Source organism: Trematomus bernacchii, unplaced genomic scaffold (genome assembly GCF_902827165.1).
Source record: "Trematomus bernacchii unplaced genomic scaffold, fTreBer1.1, whole genome shotgun sequence".
Lineage (NCBI taxonomy): Eukaryota > Metazoa > Chordata > Actinopteri > Perciformes > Nototheniidae > Trematomus > Trematomus bernacchii.
Window position 1 is genome coordinate 8792044 of NW_022987342.1, and position 24355 is coordinate 8816398.

The 24355-nt window shown below is 41.7% G+C and overlaps 1 protein-coding gene across 4 annotated transcripts in view; it reads left to right on the forward strand.

Annotated features, from left to right (window-relative positions):
• The window catches only part of LOC117483311 (potassium voltage-gated channel subfamily KQT member 5-like), a 156622-nt gene that overhangs the window by 82566 nt on the left and 49701 nt on the right, over nucleotides 1-24355 (forward strand). For all 4 annotated transcript variants that reach the window (XM_034131589.1, XM_034131606.1, XM_034131599.1 and 1 more), the window contains exon 2: nucleotides 18562-18652. In XM_034131589.1, the coding sequence (XP_033987480.1) occupies nucleotides 18562-18652 (91 nt within the window). The remainder of the gene's footprint in view (nucleotides 1-18561; nucleotides 18653-24355) is intronic.

Here is a 24355-nt window from a genome sequence, read left to right on the forward strand (position 1 = left end):
GTCATTTTCTCCAGAGGTAAAAATGTGTTATCTGATCAATGAAAAGTTTAAAAGTTGGGGGACGTTCATTCTTTCAGAATAAAAGTATACATTTCTTGGCAAAATATGTTATTAGGCGCTTTCACACCGCAGTACTTTTCCCACAAAGGTTCATGAGAACTCTTTAGTTCTCATGAACTAAGTACAGATCGCGTTCACACCGGAATAAATCCCTGGGGGAGGATTAGGCAAATGAAGCCGCTGACGTCACTTCTTCTTCTTCTGCTTTGGGTTTACTGGCAGGCCGCAAACAACTTCACGGCGTATACTGCCCCCCGAAGTCCCCGGCTGGAAGTCCCCCGGAGTAGAAGCTGCTGGGACTCCCAGCAGCTTCTACTGAAGCCTTCCGAGTAAATCGCCAGAACGCCGACACCTCCTCATCTCCACCACTCCCATGTTTTCTTTTGTGTTGCCATAAGTTAGTCTCTCTGCGTTTGTGCACTGGGCTAATGCTAATGCTAATAATGCTAATGCGAGGATAATAAAATGGCGGCTTCACAAAACTTTTTGCGAGTTTTTCGGGGCGTGGCTTGCAATCCGCCCAGCCAATCAGAAATGGGAACCTTTTTCTCCCACGAAAGTACCTGCTCTCTAGCAGGGACGGAAAAGGGGGTGAAAAGGTTCTCATGAACTCATTTTTGTTCCGGCTCTTTTTGGTGTGAACGCGACATTTCGGAACTATATCGGAACTAAAGTGGGAAAAGTACTGCGGTGTGAAAGCGCCTATTGTGATTAGTATTCTGTAATGTTTGGGATTCAGTTTAAAGTTTGGCATGTCATTTAACAGGTCAAAACATGGATTTAGGCACATTTCGATTTGTGAGAGCATGAATCGAATCCCAGAAATGTTTCAAGAGATCACAATCCCAAAACAGATGCATAAATGTTCCTTCTTTTATTTTACATCTCGGACAGTTTGGAGAGTTTTCTTTGGAAATGTTATGCATCTTTATGGGTGTGAGGTAAAATGTGTTGATACATTTAAAATGTGCTTCTTTGATTTTATTGCTTATGAATGGAAAATGTATTCTTTCACAAATATTCAGCCAAGTAGTTTCATCTATCTGCATCCCTAAGTCCTTTTCCAAGATCTTTTTTAAGGTTAGAAAGGATGACTGAGCTCTTTTAGAAAAATTGCATTAAGTTCACAAATTTTACATTTGATCGTGCTCGATGACATCAATATCTCCTCCTCTTCTAACAATCCCGATCTTAATTTATTGCCTTTGATAATTGATTGGATCACGTTCCTAATTTGCAGGTATCTGAAAAAATAAATTTTAAAAATCATTAAATGATTTTAATGTTATATCTTTATGAAACAAATGTTTCAATTGCTTTATACCTGATTTCGTCCATTTGTTTATATTGATTGACAACAAGTATTTGCTAAGATCAGGATTGTTCAAAATAGGAGAAAAGATGGAAATACCAGAGTTAAAAAAAAACATATTTTAGTTTTGTGGAAGAACCATAACAGATATCTGTGAAATTTCAAAACGTGAAGCATGTCAAGGAAGTTGAGTATCTGAAGTGTAATTTTTGTGTACTTTCGGGTTAATAATGTGGCCTTTTTGGCAGTTTAACTAAAGGTGTGCGGCTGCTGCTGTGACATCACGCACTCTAGTTAATGTTAAAATCTGAAGAAAGCCTCTTTACCAAGGTCTGAACAATGTTTAATATCTCTAAAAGTAAGAATCAGATTTAAAAGTTGTGTTACACGAATAATGTCAGAAAGATGTGTAACATTTTAAAGTTGGAATGAGGTTTCTGAGTGAAAGTATGAATGAACAGTTAGCAGTTGAATTCGCATGAAGATTGTTCAAGTCTGAAGATTTTCTCCATTGACTTCAATGGTTAAAAAGGTCATGAATTATGGGATGTATCTCTGGAATTATGAAAGTTATGAATAATCCAAATGATAGCCATCGATTCCCGACCGAGCTGAACGTTTTGATGTTTGAACGGAGTTTCTGCGATGTTGAATGCAGGAGGAGAAGAGGTGCAAAATTCCGGCTGAATAATAATAATTTTGTCCGTAGAATAACATATAGTGGGAATGCTGTATCAGCATTCCCACTAAATAAGTGTCAAGTTTAGATGCATTTGTATTAAGGAGTTATACAAGTGATTTCATTTAATGTCAGTTGGGTAAAGGCTGAGGAAAAGGCATCCCGTTCACCTTCGTAGCCTATCAGTAGACCAACTTGCATCAAACCGTATTTCATTATGTGTTCATTTTGATCTGAAGTTGTACCCATGCATGGATGTATAAAGAATAGTTCTACCGCAAAGTTATTCTCCATGGGGACTTCCGGCAATAATCTTGATTCTGATTGGCCAGAAGACTTGAAAAAACATCAGCAAAGATGTTTTATTGAGAGGATGATCACTACGTGACAGAAGTTTTCAAAACCGTGTATGGTATCCGGTACTTCCAGTCCAACGCCTACTGCATGCACAGCGTTAGAAAATCGGGCCTTCAAACTAAAAGTTAGATTTTTTTCAAAAAATGTTTCTTCACTCACTCACTCATGTTTCTTCGCGACCCATTCCAAACGGGTCCGCGACCCACTTTTGGGTCGCGACCCACCAGTTGAGAACCACTGCTCTAGGTCATGTTCACTCACTGTCACATCGCTTTAAAAAAACGTATTCATCCGCCGCTTCGCTTTTCGTAGTCATCAATCTGTCCGGTCGAAGTTATTCTTTTGATAATGGTGAATGGAACTCGGTGGTTCACTTACTGTATATCGTAAACAATTAAAAAAAACTCATGTCCCTGTCAAATGCCTTCATTTAATGAAAACAACTATAAGACCGGGACTATTTTCACCGAGCAGGAATATGTCATCACTACTGCCATGTTAAGAGGCCATGGAAAGTTCCAGAACAATACACATCACAACTCACACTGTTCAGTCAAATTGACTTCATATAATTTAGAGGTCATTCAACTGGCTTACAGAGCTGAGTTGAAATAATAACAACTTATGAAATTAAGTAGAAATTGCATAAATTGATATTAAGTGAAAATAACTTAAAGACAAAAGTTACAATAACTTAATGATCAAATCCTTTTTGACAGTGTTGTAATCTTCTTGTATTTTTTTATAACATCTTTTCAGAGTTATAGCTTCTCTGTAAAGTATTTATTGCTCCCCTGAAGGCCATTTGTCATGTAACCAGAGCTCATTCATCAGAGCATTATTTCATTTCCGATGATTGTACTCCCGGTGCACCACTAAAGAAGTCATGGAATTAAAGTGGTTGTATTTGACCAATACAGGTTTTAAATTAAATATATGTTGCATTCCTGTGAAAGTTATGACACATTATATCACCAGACATCCAAGAAAGAGTGTTTTATGTTTGAAATGTTTTACTCTATTATCACAATGACAGTGGTCAATTAAGGTTAGGGTTGTTGTTGAAGGAATGGAGAAAACTCAAGCTTTTCTTCCGTCATTTAGCTCTTTCCCCCTTCTTTTGCTTTTTTTTTTAATCGCTTGTTAAAGTTACAGTGTAACCAGAGAGAATGCACTTATAACCTTTCTGATAGCCTTCTTGTCTGTCTGCCACCCACGCAGCTACACGTGCACTTCTTTCCCCGGCTTTTTGTGCATCCATGGCCTTGTTTGCTGCTCCTCTGGGAAGCACTGGTCTGTTTAGCCTTTTGAATGGACCTTTAAATCACAGATAACCAAAGAACATTGCCTTTAAGCTGTGTATCATGCTCACAAACTGTACATACTGTTTCTTGGGTATACCAACAACTACATGGTAGGGTTAGAGAAGATCAAGGTTACAGGAAATAAAAAGCCAACAATATTCTCAACATGAATTGTCTTGCATGAAAGTCAGCACTGCTATTCATTAGCTCCTCGTGCGTCTAGCATCCTTAACTGAATGAAGGGCAAACATTTCCTGAGTAAGCCCTGAATGGACTGCATCAGGTGTTTTTTAATTATGTTTTTATGAATGTTTACTATAAATAAAATGCATTATGGAAAAAAAATGGATTTAACACTAGAACCGCCAGGGGTCGCTGTATACCTAAAACCGCCAACGGGTCAAATGTACCCGCTATTAGAATGCATTGATTTTCAAGGTACAATCAGCGCTTGAATTGGGCCGGTACTCACCGGTACGCCGTTACTTCTTACTGCGTACCGGCACCTCATGACGCATCTAGGTACGCATATTTGTTGTGTTTATGCTTAGTTGCAACTCCCACCCAGTAGGTGACTCTGTAGACTGCGATAGACTAGAGCAGGCACGGGAGAGAAGGAAAGCAGAAAAGACATAACGTTGTACGTTTTAGCTACCATTTCAAACATTTTAGCGGGGCTTAATAGTGCGAAAAGAAAGCGGTTATCGTCGGACAAGGAGCCGAAAGAAACTCCAGTTAATACTGATGCAACTGCAAATATAGAAAATATCGTATGTTGAACATATTGTAAAGACCTTTGAGCCAAATTCTTGTTTTTGGGCTGTATAAATAAAATTGACTTGAAACAGTTGCTGATTTAGAGTACTGGCACCTTTTTTATTCCAATTCAAGCACTGCGTACAATGTTCTTTTATTTATCATACTAGAACACAGGGTTAACAGTGAGTTTTGATCGCACAGTGGTGAATCTTATACCAATAGAATCTGTGGACTCTCAGCTTAGATATCTAGTGTGCAGATAGCATGAAGTATAAAATATCGCTAAAAGTGTCTCTCTATCCCTCTCTACCTGCCCCGGCGAGCGCGCGCGCGCTCGCGCGATCGAGTCGAGACGAGCGAGGAGCAGCGAGCGAGCGATCGAGCGAGCGCGCGCGAGCTAGCGATCGAGCTCTCGCGCTCGCGCTCGCGATCTATCTATCTATCATCTCTCTCTCTCTCTCTATCTCTCTCTCTCTCTCTATCTCTCTCTCTCTATCTATCTATCTCTCTCTCTCTATCTATCTATCTATCTATCTATCTATCTATCTATCTATCTATCTATCTATCTATCTATCTAAAATATTGTATAAATGGAAATTTGTTGGGAAATGTTTTCAATCTGACTTCATATTGACAATTTTTAACAACAGAGGGTGCTAACACTTTCAGGAAAAGTCACAGACTGGGAGTCTTGGAATATTTTATTGAAAAAAAGTTACATAAAATCAAGAAACAGCTGCGGGTAAAATGTACCCATTGGCGGTTCTAGTGTTAACACCACAAAGGCCAAACCGGGTCGCGATTGTTTAAAGTTCACTGACGTAACGTTTTAGAAAGACATTTCTCTTGTGACAGAAAGTAATTGATTTGAATGTCCAGCATCAGTTACCGTCAAAGAAAATAAGCAAAACAAAGGGAGCTGAAGATGAAAAAGTGAAGATTAGGTGTTGATTGAAAAGCTGTCGTCACTAAGTATATCAGTATTTGATTAATAATTTGGCTCTTGCTGAGCAGCGCAGCCCATTTTAATGTTCTCAGCCATCATCCTTCGTTATCACCCAGATGTAGTCTTCATGGAGATGGATGTTCCCGTCAACCAATCGACTGGCCCACTGCTGCCCAGCTGATTAATGGGGTCCTCTCTATTTTGAGGTCGTAGAGATTTGCCTGAGCGGACATCACAATGAATGAATCTTCCGCAGCGCGCTTGGCTCCACTCTTCTCCTCACTACTTAATGAAAGTGATGTTTGTGCTGGAGTTTTTCAGAGAGAGTGCTTTTTTAACTAGTTTACAGCTCTAAAGTTTCAAGCACATGGTCAGTTTGTCTTGGCGATGGCCTTCATTTGAGCGCTGCTGAAACTCCTCTGATCTAAACTCAGCTGACCTTTGAGATTCTTGTTTGCAGTCGTGCTGAATAATTTGTGTAATGTATTACCTGTTTTTCTTTCCTTGCTGATTCGTCTTCCACTGATACTGTAGGTGTATTTCTCTATGAATTTGACCTTTGAGTAGGTGTTAGGGTTAGGGTTAACCCTACTACGTACAGTAAAGGGAAACCCCAAAAAGCTAAATAGGGCCTCTTTTAGTAAAAGAAGAATGAATATTTTACATATGAACGTCCAGCATTCAAAATGTTACTCAGGTTAATGTATAATTTCCATCAAAAATGTACTCAATGACCAAAAGAAGGAAGTATCAATTATGCCAATTTGTTGTTGGCTTTCAAAATGTAGTCTAGAGAAACTACAAAGAAGCATAAAATATAAATTCTCAAATAAAGTACAACTATCTCAAAACTATACTGAAAGAGGCCCTATCATGCTTTTTGGGATTTCTCTCTAATGATTCAATCAAGGGTTATGAAGGTGTTGGTGCTAGGTAGTTTATTTCACTTTTTCAATGTAAGTCAATGGGAAAAAGAATTATTGGGACAAAATGACATCATGGGAGATGTAGTCGCACATACATTTGGCGCACTTCCTGGGGGGTTGCCTCCAACACATTGTACGTGATACGTTTAGAGGTGGGACAATAGAGTGCCACAGTGACGCGTCCTAAAACCCGGAAGTAAGTTAGCATTTTACCACTTCCGGTTCCTTCGCCAAAAACCAATGCAATTTCTCTATAGGATTTTGGAAAATAGCTCGAAATAAGGTCTGTGGTTGACACAAATTGACATATCAGACATATCACGTTTAAAATAATTTTGAGTTATTTAGACACAATTAACACTTATAGTTTCATGTCTTGTTACATAAGAACAGATCATATTTGTGTATAAGTGTTATTATGGGAGAATTACTATTCTTGTGGTACTACTGCCTTATTAGGCCCATATTGAGCAGAGCATATTAAGACCAAAACTCATGTACAACAACTTCCTTACTTGCAATAAATAAGCACTAATTAGAGGGTTATTGAGGAAAAACTCTCAACTAATGGCTTATTACTTGTAGAATATGGTCATGTAGAATAAGGCATTAATAAGTGTTTTATAATGACTAATAAAGAGCCAATATACTGCGAATATGCATGTTAAAGGTGGGGTAGGTAAGTTTGAGAAACCGGCTCGGCCCGGCTAAAATAACTGGATGGCCTACCTGCCTGTCAGCCTTCCATCTGTGTACAAACTTATCTCGTGCCCTCATTGGTCATGTGCGCGTTCGTGTGTGTTGGAGGAGGGGCTCTGTAAGGAAGTGGCAGAATTTTTCCGGCTGTGTATTTTCAAATTCTAGCGATCTCGAGCCGGTTTCTCCAAAATTACCTACCCCACCTTTAATTAACAACTAGTTGATGGTTAATTTGTGTACCTTAATATAAAGTGTTACCAAATATTTGTGTAAATGTAAATGATTACATTCCTCTAGTGGTGACAATGATATTGTATCTGCCACCTGGTGTGTTTATGTGGGGGGGGCGTCATTATCCCCCTGAAATCATTTAAACTTATTTGTCTAGAGGGAGAGCTGAGGTAGTGGGGCTGAGCCTGAAAGTATTGACCATCACCGGCTTGGTAAAATGGACCATTTTCTCCGGTGTTGATCGATAGAGAGACTCACTGAAAAGTGGGACGCTGTTGGAATAATCACATAACAGAAGACCCCAGACGAGAAAGTCACAGTGGACACTTTCAACTGTGAAATTGATCAATAGGCTTGCAAATTACACGGATCAATCCCTGACAATGATTGCTTTAGATAATATCCTCTACCATAACAGGGGTAATGGGAGCAGTGAGCAGATTAAAGCAGTGAAGATGAATCATCTTTTTCAAAAGGGCCCAATTCTCTTGTTGTCACATCAGTCTTAATGGCAGCAGTGTTCCTGACTGTGATTTTTTAGAAGCTGGGCTATGTCGTAACAACATTTATAAGAAAATATATAAATATAAACTTAAAATTACTTTCTTTATAGGGATTTTTACCAAAATCTACGTTTGTACTATGCACTTCGTATAGAAGCATGTATGTTGCTTGTACATACATGTACAGCGTATAAATAAAAAGATATGAAGACAAGCCATAAATATATATTAGAAATTAGTAGGCCATCTGATCAATCAATCATACCATTTTTTTATATTAGCAAATATCATAAATAACATACTTGACCCACCTTTTTAATATATTACTTTGTTTATTTTGATTTTACAACATTTTACGATATATTAGGTGACATATTATGTTCACTCAAAACAGGAAAAAGCAAGCAACACACAATAAAGTTAATACAATAAAAATAAAAAGTAGCCTATCATATATCCAAAGGTCAATAAATCAAATTTGATTTATGTAACTGAATAACACAAATAACCAATTTGCCTCGGGGGACTTTACAAACTGTGATGCACAACACCTTTTGTCCTGGCTGCAGAGAAGTAATAACTCCCCACAATCAAGTATTCAATTGAAGAATTCTCATTTAAGTATCGCAACAGTTAAGTATCTGTCAAAATAGAGCACCAGCAGGACTGATCGAGAGCTGCTCTAACACTAATACAGACTTTTTCATTTCAATGGAGCAGCGACCGATTCCATTTCTCTTTAATACGGTTAGGGAAAAGATCCTATACTTCTTGTTTAGTCGGGCCTATTAAAAGGTATTGAATCTTGTTCTAGTTAGGAAGGTACAGTATGTCTTTGATCCAGTGAGTAAAAGTAAGTGAGTGTGCGTAACAATAACATTAACAATAACATTATTTAGGTTTAAAAACAGAGTCTACAAAGTGGTTTGCCGAAAGCAGAAAACAAAGCAGATAGGGAAAACAAAAGCAAGACTACATGTATTATAAGTTAATAGAATAAAAGCAATATGAAGACTATAGAATAAAATAAAAAGACAACAATAATAAATAAGTGCATGAATAGGTTTTTTGTGTGAGAGCATTTGTGTAACTCTCACACTAACCCATGTATATACAAATACAAATGGACCTCAAATAGAACCTCGTGTTGCTGCTTCCACAAGATATTTTTATATCAGCAAGTTGCAAAACACTGTTCCAAGTTACTGCCCATAAAGACATGTGACATTCAGATTAAAAGCAATAGCAAGACTATAAAATGAAATAAATATACAACAATAACCAGATGCTATCACATTAAAGGAAGCCTATTAAAATGTTTTTAAGAAGTGATTTAAGCAAGGCACTGACTCTGCAGGCCTTATCTATAACCAAGGGGCAATGATGGCGAAAGTTCAATGATATGATGTCTCATATCATTGAACTTTCGCCATCATTGCCCCTTGGCACCTGACGTCTCAGTCCAGCAGATGACTGCACGTGGTATATTTACTGTGATTTGGATACCAGATTGGTGGTTGGAGGAAGTGTGTGACTCTTAACTGTGTTCTGATTGATCCCCAGATGTAAAAGTGTGTCAGTGCTCTAACATTAAACAACACATCAGTCACATGTTCGAACCGCGACTGCCAACATTACAGTACAGTGATCAAACTATAGATAATGGTTATTTGACTTTTGGTTAAGTAAAAAAAGCAGTGGTTCAGTTCAGGTTCAGGTTATTTATTTAGTTCTGAAAATGGATTGTGTTAGTCAGCTGTTATTAAGCTAACATGCCAAACATTTGAATGTTCAAGCTTCCAAAAGAAGCTCTTGCTCCACACGAACCCTCACTATTGCGGTAAGCGTGTTGTCACTTCCGGTTGTTGTTGTCATCTCCGGGTATCCTGTGTGCCTGTTCTGCTGCTGATAGCTTATATTATCTTAAATTGATCGTTTTAAAATTCTTGATCACGGCAGCTACCTGACGTTGTAATCACACGTTACTACAGCTTAAGCACTCACAACTCTCCTTCTCTTAGCGACTGTAACTCCACAGTTGCTTACACTCCTTTCGGGTTTGCTAAACGGTATCTACTTTAGCTTGATAGCTAGCCATGGCTCTACAAAGCCACCTACTCAAAGGTGACACAAAGTGCTTCACAAACCCAAAACATAACAATCTAAAATAAAAACAATACTAACCCCTCCTTCCCGGGTAATCAACAGAGTTACACATCCTTTTGCGATTAATACGAATACTTAATACCAACACAGGACTGAAAAAAACATTAAGAAACTAAGAATACATACAATTTCATTAAAATCCAAATTAAAAGTTTGACTAAACCATAAATAGAATTGAATAAATTGAATAAAACCCCAGGTCCTTTTTTTGTAGTCGAGTTAATATTTTGTGGTCGACCAGCTAACGAATCAGAACAGACTTTGCTCTGGTTTCAGACAGAGGGTGAAAATAACTGCTGCAGCACAGGCAGTATGAGACAAATAAAGCCCTTTTTAGTAGAGACACTACATACAAATATGAACCTGAAAATTAGCAGAATAAGGCCTCTTGAATAGTATTTAGCAGGTCTTTTTATTAAAAAAAACTGCACAAATGGCAGTTTGATATTGAACCTATTGAAAAATCAGTCATAGATGCTGATGGGGTTCACACACACGGCGGAGCTCCATGAACAGTGGGAGGCGGAACAATCAGTCGGTCTGGCTCATTTGTGAGTAGTTCAGTTCCTCCCCTCTACTTTCCATTACGAGTCCTCCTACAGCTGTGCTGATGGAGTTTTAATTTGCGCAGCCTCTTTACGTGCTTCGACATGAGAGAACAGGACACATTAAACTTTGCGGGATTTGCACACTTGTGGTTTTATCCAGATGTATTTCTCTTCTTTTCCACCAAGCGTGTTAAAGGCTCTTACTTTTTTATTATCCGCTCATTGCTCAGTTTGCTAAATGGTCTCTTTGCTGTGCTAGTCGTGCTCTGTGGGTGGTCTCTGCGGCTTTAACCTCGCAAGGCTTCACATTTAGTTTTTGCAATCAATCCGCAGCAGAGAGGATATGTGTGTCCTCCTCACAGGATCCTCTTTTTCTGTTTTGGGGAGTTGAGCTGTGATATTTCTGCAGTTGTGTTGCTGCTGTGTGTGTGTGTGGGGGGGGGGGGGGGGGGGGGGGGCATTACAGGAAGATGCACCCTGTCCATCTGTTTTTGCTCTAATTATCCTTTTAGGCTCAGTAGGAAATGAGATAAAACAACGCAGTAATTGCTTAACGCTGTAACACCAACTGGGTCATTATTTAGGTAGCAAAATGATAGCTAAATAAACAGTGAGAAGCATCCACACAATGTATTTCTAACCCCTCTATAAAGATCACGGGCTGTGCATTAGAGCTGAAAGAGAACACATTGTCTCTGTGTGTATCTCTCCGGGAAATCAGGACATGATGTGATGTGAGATATTTCAATTATTTAATGTAATTGCTGTTTGAAAGCAAGCTTCACCGTCAGGCCTTTTTACCTCACTCTATAGTATCACTGTAATATAGTTATCATGTCATGGGTAATGTGCAGCAGGGCGGTTATTAATGAAATAAGAACACCAACAGGGTGATCATGATCCCGACACAAAGCGGAGGGATCTTACATCACCATGAAGGTGTTCTTTGTTCATTAATGAACACCTCGCTGCACATTACCCCGCTCATTACACGGCTACCAACTAAATAAACACATTAATTGATTCACAATATTGATTTTAAAACATTTTATTGATTTAAAAATGATCGTATTGCTTCTGCCGAGAAAAGATGGTCTGCTCCACTGCGTACCGGCTGGAACTGCGGCGACAACAACGTATCTTCACATTTGTTTTTAAACCAGAACACATACCGTGTTCCCGTAAGTGTTTACTTCCTGTCTGTCTTCTTCTGGTGATTTCTCTGTCTTTTAACCTCTTTCCTTCTTTTGCGCGCTTTTTTTTCCTGGGGACCTTTTCTATGATCCTCCTTAGCAACAGTTATGTTATGTATTAACAATCTCTGAAATGTCCAAATTGAATCAGAATTGAGTATTCAACTAAGGCGTGTAATAAAAAGTGATCTTCAAAAAGTATTCCATGATGTTTTCTGAGGGAGAAAAACGAATGTTTGTGGTACACAGCTGCGTTAATTTACCGGACTTCTTTCTGCGGATTGATATGACTGCACATATCAATCCGCAGAAAGAAGCCTTGATGGTGTCTCTGCTGAGTTTGTCGATACCTACAAATATTTGGGCTTTTGGTTGGACAGAAATCTAAACTTTAAACACCACATTGAAGTTCTAACTAAGAAATTGAAATTCACTCTTGGCTTCCTTTATAGACTTAAATGTTGTTTTTCAATTTCATCCCGTAAAAGGTTGGTCTCTGGCTTATTCCTGTCCCAGCTGGACTACGGTGATACAATCTATAGATTCGCCTGTCCCACTGTTTTGGCCAAACTTGACCCACTCTACCATGCTGCACTGCGTTATATATCAAATGCACCCTATAGGACTCATCATTGCACACTGTATAGCCTAACTGGATGGTCCTCACTTTCTATGCGTAGGATGCAGCACTGGTTTTTATTAATGTATAAAGCCATTTTAGGTAAGCTTCCACTCTACATATGTGCCAGATTTGCTCCAGTTTGTGACTCTTACAACCTCAGATCCAGTGCCTGGATACGGTTCCAGGTTCCTGCTGTGCGGACTGAGGCTGGAAAAAGGAGTCTTTTTCATTATGGTCCTTGGTCTTGGAATGACCTTCAATCACGCCTTAAACTGATGGCACTTGTCTCTCTATCATGTTTTAAATTGAAGTTGTCTGAAGTCCTCACCACCAGCTGCTCTTGCAGTAACAGGTAGTGTACTTTTCTTACTGTCCTAATGTGCACAATGTAGTGACTGCTTTTTCGTCTTTTGTTTTCTTAGTTATGTTCTCTGTATTTTATATGTTTGTGTTATGTGTTATGTGTAACGTTGCTGCCTTCTTGGCCAGGTCAGCATTGAAAATGAGATTTTATCTCAATGCTTTTATCTGGTTAAATAAAGGTTAAAAACAAATAAAATAAACATAGTCCTTGTTAGCAGCGGTCTTGTTATGCTTGTCAGAGGTCTGTTAGCGAAAATAAACAACCTCTGGAATGTCCAAATTGACCAATCAGAATTGAGTATTCAACTAAGCCGATTAACAATTTCTCTTATCTTATATACTCCATGTATTTGGAACATATTACCCGAAGACCGCAGGTCCAATGCAACTCTTACCTCTTTTACATCATGAAGACACAAGACCTTTTACTGAATCAATCCATTTCTATAACTGCACTGTAACATGTATTCTTGTATCTTAAACATGTGGCATGTACACCAATATAAATCCTATTCCTAGTTAGTCTCAACACATGCATAACTTCTTCAGTTCACCCTGTGTGCACATTCAGAAGCCGAATAACAAAACGTACACATGTACATTGTGGTTTAGAGAACATCCTGTCCTTAATGGTAGCCCCTCCACAACACAGGACGTCATTGAAAAGATGTCTTGCATCCAAGTTTTAGTGTATGTTTGCTATTTTAAAAACCTTGTGCTATGCTTCCTGTTATGTGGATGCATGGAGCACTAACAGATCTCTGAGTGTATTATACCCACAGTACTTTGTGTTCCTTGTTATCCAAACTGCATTCTTACAAACACTGTGCACAGCACACAACCAACAAACAAACCCCGAAAATCCTCGCTTCCCTTTCCCTCTTCGAGCCAACTTTGCGCGTTCATTTTCACGTCTAATCTCCAAAACACATCCTGCTTCTTCTTTCAGTGCCTCTTGCAGACTGCACAACATCAGCGTAATAGGGAAGGGAGAAACACAATACGCCTGCAACAGCTTAGAAAAAAGATCCACTGTGCATCCCTGGCTCAGCCTTTGAAAGAGCACGGTGTATTATGGAAATTGTTCGGTCGTCTTCGGTGACATGGCAGTGTCCCTCTGATCTTTACAGGCTCACTGTCAGCGGAACACACGCTGTCTTGCAGATGTACTGTTTGTGCCTATGTGTGCGACTGTGCTGAAGTGGTGCGAGGACCGGGAATGTAAATGAAGTATTTAAACAAGTGATAAGCTAACAGTGTGTGACACGGCTCTTAAATCTACTCCTCCACCATGTAAGCCTTTGAAATGTGCTGAGTACACTCACAGGGCCGCCAATGTTGGAACGCTGTCAGGCCTGATGTAAAGAGTGCTTTGATAGATGGATGCATGGCTGGCTGTGTGGAGGAATGTGACAGCATGACCTCAAAAGAGGGGGAGGGGGGGGGGGGGGGGGGGGGCGAGTCTCTGGTCACAGTCCCCATAAAGGAGGGAAATAGACTAATGTTATACATAATTGAATATCAACAACCAACAGAGAATGTATCTTCAGGACCGTGGACAGCATCGGGACAAATACAGAGCTTCTTCTGTTACACCTGACATGAAGAAACCCAATCAGATTATTACATCATCATTACTCTATTAAAGGGGCCCTATTCTGCTCACTTTCAGGTTCACATCAGTATGTAGTGTCTCTACTGGGACATGTCTCCATGCTTAATGTTCAAAAAGGTCTTTATTTGTCTCATACTGCCTGTGCTGCAGCACCTCTTTTCACCCTCTGTCTGAAACCAGAGCCCAGTCTGCTCTGAATTGTTAGCTGGCTCTCTTGTGATTGGTCAACCACTTAAAGATGTGTCGCAAATGTCCCGCCCCTATCACGTACAATGCGTTGGAGCGCTAGACAATAAAAGCTGAGTGTTACATAGTGATGTCACTATGTTACGGAAGTAAACAAAGGAGTCCAATGGCAACACACTCCCCCCAGAATTGTAGCCTTTGCAGACCATTTACTTGCACATAAACATAAAGGAAAGGAAAATCCCGACAAAGCACGATAGAGCCCCTTTTAAATACCAAACTAACACACAAACAGTAGTTTTTGATGATCGTCAGAGTGATGGTTACACTGAGAAACACCGTCAGCAGGTGGGTCTACAGGTCACTGACAATGTAGATCATAGATCATTGTAACAAAAGCAGCCGGTATAGGAATTGAATTTTAAATAATCAAACTTGGAATATTGGTATACTTGGAACATGTAATAATATTACTCTTCTATTCACCTTGCGACACCCCGTGACTGTTTTTATCCACCATTGAATTTGAAATGATGACGTACAATAGGCTATAAAACACTGCTGCAGGGTTTGCCATTAGTCTAACAACCCATTAAATTATGTAAATGAGAGCACCACTTCCCACTCCTCTCTTTCTGTTTGTATGTGAATGCAGGACGCATTTGAAAGAGGTGACTGTGTGAGTGGGTGGATGGACAGACGTCTCTATGCTATTGCGCTGGTGTGAATATATAAGCAATTTTCATGTACAGCAGTGGCTGTTTGGAAGGTTAAGAGCGAACACTCTGCTGGAAGTGCTGAGCGACACTCCAGATGAATCGAGCCGCCTGTGATATCCGGGCATTGTGACACACAGAGGCCAGCTGAGAACGGTAGTTTGTAGGATTCATTAGTGAACTTCGTTGAGAGCTTAATGATGCTGTCAGGGTGCTTTTCACTCATTCTCTATCCCCTTTACAAGTAAATATATTCAGACTGGAACCGCAAGTTTGGCTATGGATGATTGTCACTGTGTAATTTTCGCTCTGACAACCTTGTAAGTGTGTGAGGCGTAGGTGTACCGGTGACAAGGAGCTTGCTTTTCCCATGACAGCGCCACAATGCTTGTCACTAGATGTTTTCCTCAAATCAAAGTACAGTTAATCACATTTTTCGAAATGTCAACAGAGCAAACCTCACATTTTTGATACTTGCTTTTATTTCACTTTCACAGAGCAAGATGAGAATCTACGGGCCTAGGAAAATGATATAATCATATAAAATGTCGACCTCTGACCTCTCTGGATGATAAATAGGGCCCATATGGGGTCATGTAAACACAGTCCTGTATTGTATTGCAAGCTATGGAACACTGTCCCCTTCTGCACACCCACCATTTCCACACATGCCCCTTTCAAACACAGAATGTAATCCTGATTGGGCCCTTTGTTCAGGCTTTAACCTCTTAAGCACGGCGATCCCCCCATTGGACCCCTCCCACCGTTTTTTTTTTTCGAGATAATGTCTCAGGGCTTCTTAACATTTATGAAACTATTAATGTGTAGCACCAGATTAACGGGAAGAATCTCAGCTAACAAGATATGAACCATTTTTACCAAAACAAAACACAAGTCTCATAAGAAGGGTCTAAATGACCCCTGAGCGAAAAAATTCTAACGCACTGCGGCACACAATTCAAGATAAAAATACCCTTATTACTTATCGTAGCTGCACATACAATATAGCCGATTAAAGCTGAGACTCCACAGATTATTTAGGTATGGTATCATCACTGAGCGATCCGAACTTGCGACAGGGGAAGCAAACACAGACATCACAACACGTACCTTTACGGAGCTTTTACGGCAGATCGTCTCACCGTAGCTGTCAATTAGGTCAAAAGACGTGTTCAATGGCATTAAAACGAAAAAAAAAGGCTACAACTGTTGATCCATAGGTTGATAATGTACCTGTGCCTTTGAAAAAATTATTTATAATCCATAATTCCATTTTTTATGTAAAAATCGGAGCGGAAAAGTTAGCTCCTAATGGTAGCCACCAGAGTGTATGCAGCTTCCGGTTTTGGTAACGCGTCACTCTCACTCCTTATTTGTTAACGTTTTGGTGTGTATAGAACTTTCCCTCGATTCCATTGGCTCTAGCGGTTATAAAGAGATTTCATTCATCAAAATTGAGCAAGGGGGGCCAGAGATAGGTCAAATCCACCCAAATGACCCCAGAAGTGGGGTTTTTTGGCTAAATCTCTCTAAAAAGGTCAAATTTCACTTGTTTTGCATCAATCTTGATACAGGGTACTTATTATATGTTGTACTTTGGATTCCTAAAGCTTTTAGTCTACTAACCCATCATCCAAGGGTAGTTTTCACTATCTGTAAAAAATAATTTTTGGACGGACACTATAATTTACAGTTTTTTACTATGTAAAATCTGAATTTTCTTTAAAATAAAAAACATCTATATTGATTCTGACTTTTCTACATCCAACTCACAGGTTTATCATTACTTTGAGAATAAAGATTATTAATTTAACCCTTTTAGAATGGAAGATATGGTCATTTGTTCTGGGAATGTCATTTTCGAGCCTGAGACCTGAAAAACAGGCTCAGGGCTTAACAGGTTAAAGACTTCTTTCAAACTCTTTGATCGAGCTAGCTGCTAGCTGGTGAACATAGTAGAGCATTTAGCAGCTAAAGAGGCAGATCATCCACAGGAGGTGTTGGAGACCAAAAATGTAGCTAAAAGAGAGTGAATATGAATACTTGACAGACTTGACAGAAGTACGATTACCAAATATTGCAAGTTCACTATATCAACATAAAGGTATAATATTTAACATTTCAGTAATAAAATGCCCGCAAACGACAACATTCTTATGATATATGTTGTGGCGTTGTGAACTCAGATTATCCCAAATATCATCCGTAATTTTATTCAAGGTTACAATCTGTTTTATTTGGGCAGCAGTAATGGCAAAGTATGTCTCATTTGAGAGTGCATCATCTATCCATTGTGTCCAGTTGCAGCCCATTCACTGGGACTCTTGCAGAGGACCGGGGTTCAGCCATCATTTACAGGATCCACCCCTCCTTCTCCAGATTTAACTCTGTCTCTTCAATAAAGGAACTTTTGGCCCAAAAAAACCCCAATATGTGGTCCCTGTGCCAGGTACGTAGGTTCGACTCTGGTTTGTAGAACCATTAGGCAAGGTCTTCCCCCCCCAAATGACTGGAGTTGCACTTACAGTTCTTTCTGTCCATACTGGCGAAACACCAGTTGCCTGAAAGTGAAAGTTCTCCACATATTTAGACGCAAAAAGGTTAATGCTTAGCAAAAAGGCGACAATTACAATTATTTGTATGCTACTGGACAAACATGAAGTAGGACATGACTGCTTATACAAGCCAATGTGTGATCTACTGAAGCCTCTCCTTGAAAGAGAAATACGCACAGAGCTTGTCAACCAGCATGCTCAAGAGGAGATCCAGGATGATAAAACACAGATGTGCTTTCACTGTTTAGCATCAACAGCCCCCGTAACTCTAAACCCCTCGCTCCTATTTCAGACAACGATGTGTTTTTGGAAGATCTACGCGATGGAAAAAAAAATGTTATGGTTACGGAGATGGCAGGCTACGGGTTCCTGGCGGAGGGAGCGACAGTCGGAGTGTGGAAATGGTCGGATGTTGCTTGTTTTCCAATAGCCGCAGTTTAAGTGCTTGTTTCTTGCAAATCATGTTACACAAACAAGCATGATTAACTTGATATCTCAGGAAATTGAATAATGGCCGGCCTCACGGTTCACTGCGGAGAGGAAATAGGTTCTGTGATTGTGCTGCCAGGTTGTTCGTGTTCTGCTCGTCCCTCAGTGCCAGAATGGGTTCAAGAGTCTGTCACAGGGGAAAATAAAGCGGACAATTCCACCTCAGCGCACATTTCTGTGATCAACAGCACATTTGTGACCAGTGGAAATTATGTTTGGTACATTTTGGATTTCATCTGATGATCATTGTGGTTGTTTCAGAGGTCAGGCCATTGATGTCATCACAGTTTTGTGCGTATGTTGTATTGACGTGTTTCTGTTGTTCTGTTTAGGTTTGTGCTGGTGTTCAGCTGCCTGGTCCTCTCTGTGTTCTCCACCATCCCGGCTCATCAGGACTTCTCCTCCTACTGCCTCCTCATTCTGGTAGGAATGCACATCATCAGCCAAAAATCTTTTTCCATCAACAAAATACCACTTTAGTTTTGATTTGCCTTAGAAATGCCCTTAGTTTTTTATTTCCTTAATATTCATCGTTTTTTTCTCATTTCAAACTACAGCCTCACCAATGAATAAGCCCCGCCAATAAAATAGTAACGTAAAGTAATATTTTTGGGTTTTGTTGTGTCTTTCACTGCTCTTTATTGCTTTCAATCAATGTCAATTGTGTTAGGTAGCGTGGAAAAGGTAGGACCCAACTGCAGACTACAAAAAGAGGTAACAGGTCTAGAACAAAAATGAGCTTTATTTACAAAGCTGATGAGCAAAAAAGCATGGCATGGATAACATGGGAAAAAACGATCGTGACCAACATGGAGGGAGACAGGAAAAACCAACAATGAACCGACAAGGCACACAGGGGAAGACAATACTAAATACAGAGAGGGGTAATCACAAGACAAGACACAGCTGGGGTAAGGGAGGCAGAAACACAAGGGCAACAGGTGAACACAATCAGACAATCAGACACACCAGGGAAACTAACGACAGGAAGGCAAACACAGGAAGAAGGATAAGAGAAGACACAAGGGCCCGTTCTCATTTCATCAAATGTCCCTCCTCGACTCCCCTCCTCGACTCCTATCCTCGAGACTTAGTCCCGCCCACAGGATATGCGAGCGGAGGAGTCGAGGAGGGGAGCCGAGGAGAAAGGAGGGGAAGCAGCAGGCGGTTAGAGAAATGAGAACTCCTCTCCTCTGAGGGGTCATTTTAAAGAGACGTCCATTAATGATGACAGGAGGCACAGCAGCCCTATCTGATGGACAGATGTGTTCATGACGACTTATATATTTACTTTTAATTCATTCACAGTGCGGTATAATGAGACAATAACAGGCTACAGATGCGGACATACACACAGACACACACACATACATATGTATATATTTATATAAATATATACAATTTCAGAATCAAACAGAGCACTCTCATAATAACGTAACACTATCAGAGACTGGATATATCCCCCCCCCCTCTCCCCTCTCTGGTCGCTACAATGAGGAAAATAAATGACGGGCCAAAAGTTTTATTTACAAGTATTACAAGTAAGCAGAGGACACCAAACCAACTGAGACCTGTCTGTCCGCTGCATCTACGCACACACTGTACCACACACACCTACACTACACACACGCACCTACAGCTCCTAAAGCATAATCAGGCTACAGCCGTTGTGTATTTTATTATGTGAAGCACTAAATGGTTTTAGAAAAATATCGACTTTGTTTGTAGATATCTACTAAACTAAAGCAAATAAAGAGAGTAGGCCTGTTATACTGAGTGATATATATTTTACACACTGCTCTGCTTTCTGCACGGACCTCACAGCTGTTCTTACCCCTAGATTCCACCGGGTCCGTCTGCGGCGCGTTACGGACGCGTTACGGACGCGTTACGGCTGCGCTGCGGTGCTCAAGGTGATCGCGGCCACTCTAGTCAATGGGTGCTATTCCACCACACGCGGCGCGTTACGGCTCAGACGCGTCCCAGAAGCGGCTCGGCGCAGGGCTTTTCTAAAATTAGGATCGAATCCTATTTTTGTCGCGGCGCAGCCGTAACGTAAGGTCGGGCAGGCAGGAAGTGGAACGTTCAGAGCTATATAGACCTATATATATACACACACACAAACTAATTTTGCAGACCCTATCCCTCCGTAGTCTTTCAAGTAGGAGGAGAAATGCCAGCGTTCTCCTCCGGTTTACAGGCACTGTGTAAATTATATATAGAATAATTATGATGATGAATGCATTTTTTTTACCACTAAAATACAGCAACACATCTTTGATTCATGTCGTTTATAACTGGAATATTACAGTTATTATTAACTTTGTCTGTACAAAGTAGCCTGTCCAGGAAATATGCCCAAATCAACAAAAACTGCGAGCCGGCAGGCAAGACGCTCCGCTTCTGAAATGCTTCTGAAACGCGCCTGGTAGGGTATGACGCCGGAGGAGGCCGGACCAAAACCCGGTGGAATCTAGAGGTCCGTCTGCGCTGCGCCGCGGTTTTGGTCCGGCCTCCTCCGGCGTCATACCCTACCAGGCGCGTTTCAGAAGCATTTCAGAAGCGGAGAGTCTTGCCTGCCGGCTCGCAGTTTTTGTTGATTTGGGCATATTTCCTGGACAGGCTACTTTGTACAGACAAAGTTAATAATAACTGTAATATTCCAGTTATAAACGACATGAATCAAAGATGTGTTGCTGTATTTTAGTGGTAAAAAAAATGCATTCATCATCATAATTATTCTATATATAATTTACACAGTGCCTGTAAACCGGAGGAGAACGCTGGCATTTCTCCTCCTACTTGAAAGACTACGGAGGGATAGGGTCTGCAAAATTAGTTTGTGTGTGTGTATATATCTATATATATATGCTATATATGCTCTGAAAGTTCCACTTCCTGCCTGCCCGACCTTACGTTACGGCTGCGCCGCGACAAAAATAGGATTCATCCTAATTTTAGAGGAGCCCTGCGCCGAGCCGCTTCTGGGACGCTTCTGGGACGCTTCTGGGCCGTAACGCGCCGCGTGTGGTGGAATAGCACCCATTGACTAGAGTGGCCGCGATCGCCGCGATCGCCGTGAGCACCGCGGCGCCGCCGTAACGCGCCCGTAACGCGCCCGTAACGCGCCCGTAACGCGCCCGTAACGCGCCCGTAACGCGCCCATAATGCGCCCGTAACGCGCCGCAGACGGACCCGGTGGAATCTAGGGGTTACGCAGCCTACACACGGCGGCGTGCGTTGCCGCTTGGCGGTGGGCGTGTCTTGAGCTTGGGGAGTTTACGCGAGCAACGCGACCAACAACCAATCACATGAATCTCCCGTGTCTCTCCCCAAGGGCTGGAAAATTGAAGAAGTGACCAGAAAGTCGGGTTTGTCAGCTGGAAAAAGCGATGTCTATTATTTTAGGTACTAAACGAACGGGGGCTTGCAAAACTTTTAGCTGCTGCAGGACACAAGAGTTTGCAGAAACAAGACAGGAGTTGATAATTGGAAGGGGGGGTCTGTGTAAAGTTTGTGATGGGAAGGGGGGGGGTTTCTGTTTGCAGCGGGGTAAAAAGGCTTTAAAAAGGCTCCCGTGTATGAATCTCACCAGACATTAATGTCTAAAAAGCGATTTTTAATTAATGTCTATGCTGCTATTTTATGCAACATTGCATGGTGGCTAAATATACTGTCTATGCCTGCTGTCCATTCAAACGAAGGACAAACTCCCCAAACAGGCGAAAACCTAGCAGTTTCACCCACTGTCTCTGCCACCTCCCTCCATGCCTGGCTCCTCCAGTTTGTATCCCGGTAGGTGAACAGGGACTGAAAGCACCGGGTGATTCCCTACCGCTACGATGATTTTCTCCTCCATTTTTTGGCATATGAGGAAATGAACTGCGGTCTGGCTCTCTCAGCATACACGCGGTTTGATTGGCTAGCGCTTGTACTGGCAGATGTGCATACGCGGGATTTGATTGGCTGACGCCTCCGCCTCAGCTTCAAAAGTAGAACATTGCTCTACTTTTGCAGCGAGCACCGAGAGAAAAGCTACGCTTTGCTCCCAGAATGCAGTTCGGCGAATCGTGACGTCACCCCATTCAAAGTGAATGGGCAGAAGCGTTGAAGCGTCAACGCACGCCGCCGTGTGTAGGCTGCGTCACGCAGCCTACACACGGCGGCGTGCGTTGCCGCTTGGCGGTGGGCGTGTCTTGAGCTTGGGGAGTTTACGCGAGCAACGCGACCAACAACCAATCACATGAATCTCCCGTGTCCCTCCCCAAGGGCTGGAAAATTGAAGAAGTGACCAGAAAGTCGGGTTTGTCAGCTGGAAAAAGCGATGTCTATTATTTTAGGTACTAAACGAACGGGGGCTTGCAAAACGTTTAGCTGCTGCAGGACACAAGAGTTTGCGGAAACAAGACATGAGTTGATAATTGGAAGGGGGGATCTGTGTAAAGTTTGTGATGGGAAGGGGGGGGGGGGGGTTCTGTTTGCAGCGGGGTAAAAAGGCTTTAAAAAGGCTCCCGTGTATGAATCTCACCATAGACATTAATATCTAAAAAGCGATTTTTAATTCATGTCTATGGTGCTATTTTATGCAACATTGCATGGTGGCTAAATATACTGTCTATGCCTGCTGTCCATTCAAACGAAGTACACTGGATATAAACTCCCCAAACAGGCGAAAACCTACCAGTTTCACCCACTGTCTCTACCACCTCCCTCCATGCCTGGCTCCTCCGGTTTGTATCCCGGTAGGTGAACAGGGACTGAAAGCACCGGGTGATTCCCTACCGCTACGATTATTTTCTCCTCAATTTTTTGGCATATGAGGAAATGAACTGCGGTCTGGCTCTGCCAGCATACACGCGGTTTGATTGGCTAGCGCGTGAACTGTCAGATTTGCATACGCGGGATTTGATTGGCTGCCGCCTCCGCCTCAGCTTCAAAAGTAGAACATTCTCTACTTTTGCAGCGAGCACCGCGAGGAAAGCTACGCTTTGCTCCCAGAATGCAGTTCGGCGAATCGTGACGTCACCCCATTCAAAGTGAATGGGCAGAAGCGTTGAAGAGTCACCGCACGCCGCCGTGTGTAGGGGCCGTCACGCAGCCTACACACGGCGGCGTGCGTTGCCGCTTGGCGGTGGGCGTGTCTTGAGCTTGGAGAGTTTACGCGAGGAACGCGACCAACAACCAATCACATGAATCTCCCGTGTCTCTCCCCAAGGGCTGGAAAATTGAAGAAGTGACCAGAAAGTCGGGTTTGTCAGCTGGAAAAAGCGATGTCTATTATTTTAGGTACTAAACGAACGGGGGCTTGCAAAACGTTTAGCTGCTGCAGGACACAAGAGTTTGCGGAAACAATACAGAAGTTGATAATTGGAAGGGGGGGTCTGTGCAAAGTTTGTGATGGGAAGGGGGGGGGGGGTTCTGTTTGCAGCGGGGTAAAAAGGCTTTAAAAAGGCTCCCGTGTATGAATCTCACCATAGACATTAATGTCTAAAAAGCGATTTTTAATTAATGTCTATGGTGCTATTTTATGCAACATTGCATGGTGGCTAAATATACTGTCTATGCCTGCTGTCCATTCAAACGAAGTACACTGGATATAAACTCCCCAAACAGGCGAAAACCTACCAGTTTCACCCACTGTCTCTGCCACCTCCCTCCATGCCTGGCTCCTCCGGTTTGTATCCCGGTAGGTGAACAGGGACTGAAAGCACCGGGTGATTCCCTACCGTCCATTTTTTGGCATATGAGGAAATTAACTGCGGTCTGGCTCTCTCAGCATACACGCGGTTTGATTGGCTAGCGCGTGAACTGTCAGATTTGCATACGCGGGATTTGATTGGCTGCCGCCTCCGCCTCAGCTTCAAAAGTAGAACATGCTCTACTTTTGCAGCGAGCACCGCGAGGAAAGCTACGCTTTGCTCCCAGAATGCAGTTCGGCGAATCGTGACGTCACCCCATTCAAAGTGAATGGGCAGAAGCGTTGAAGAGTCACCGCACGCCGCCGTGTGTAGGGGCCGTCACTGTAAACATCGCGTCGCGATGAAAGCAGTTAATAAAATAATATCCAGGGGATGCATGCAGAGCTGTCATTGGCTGAGATCAGTCCGGCCGTGCGTCTCGACTCTT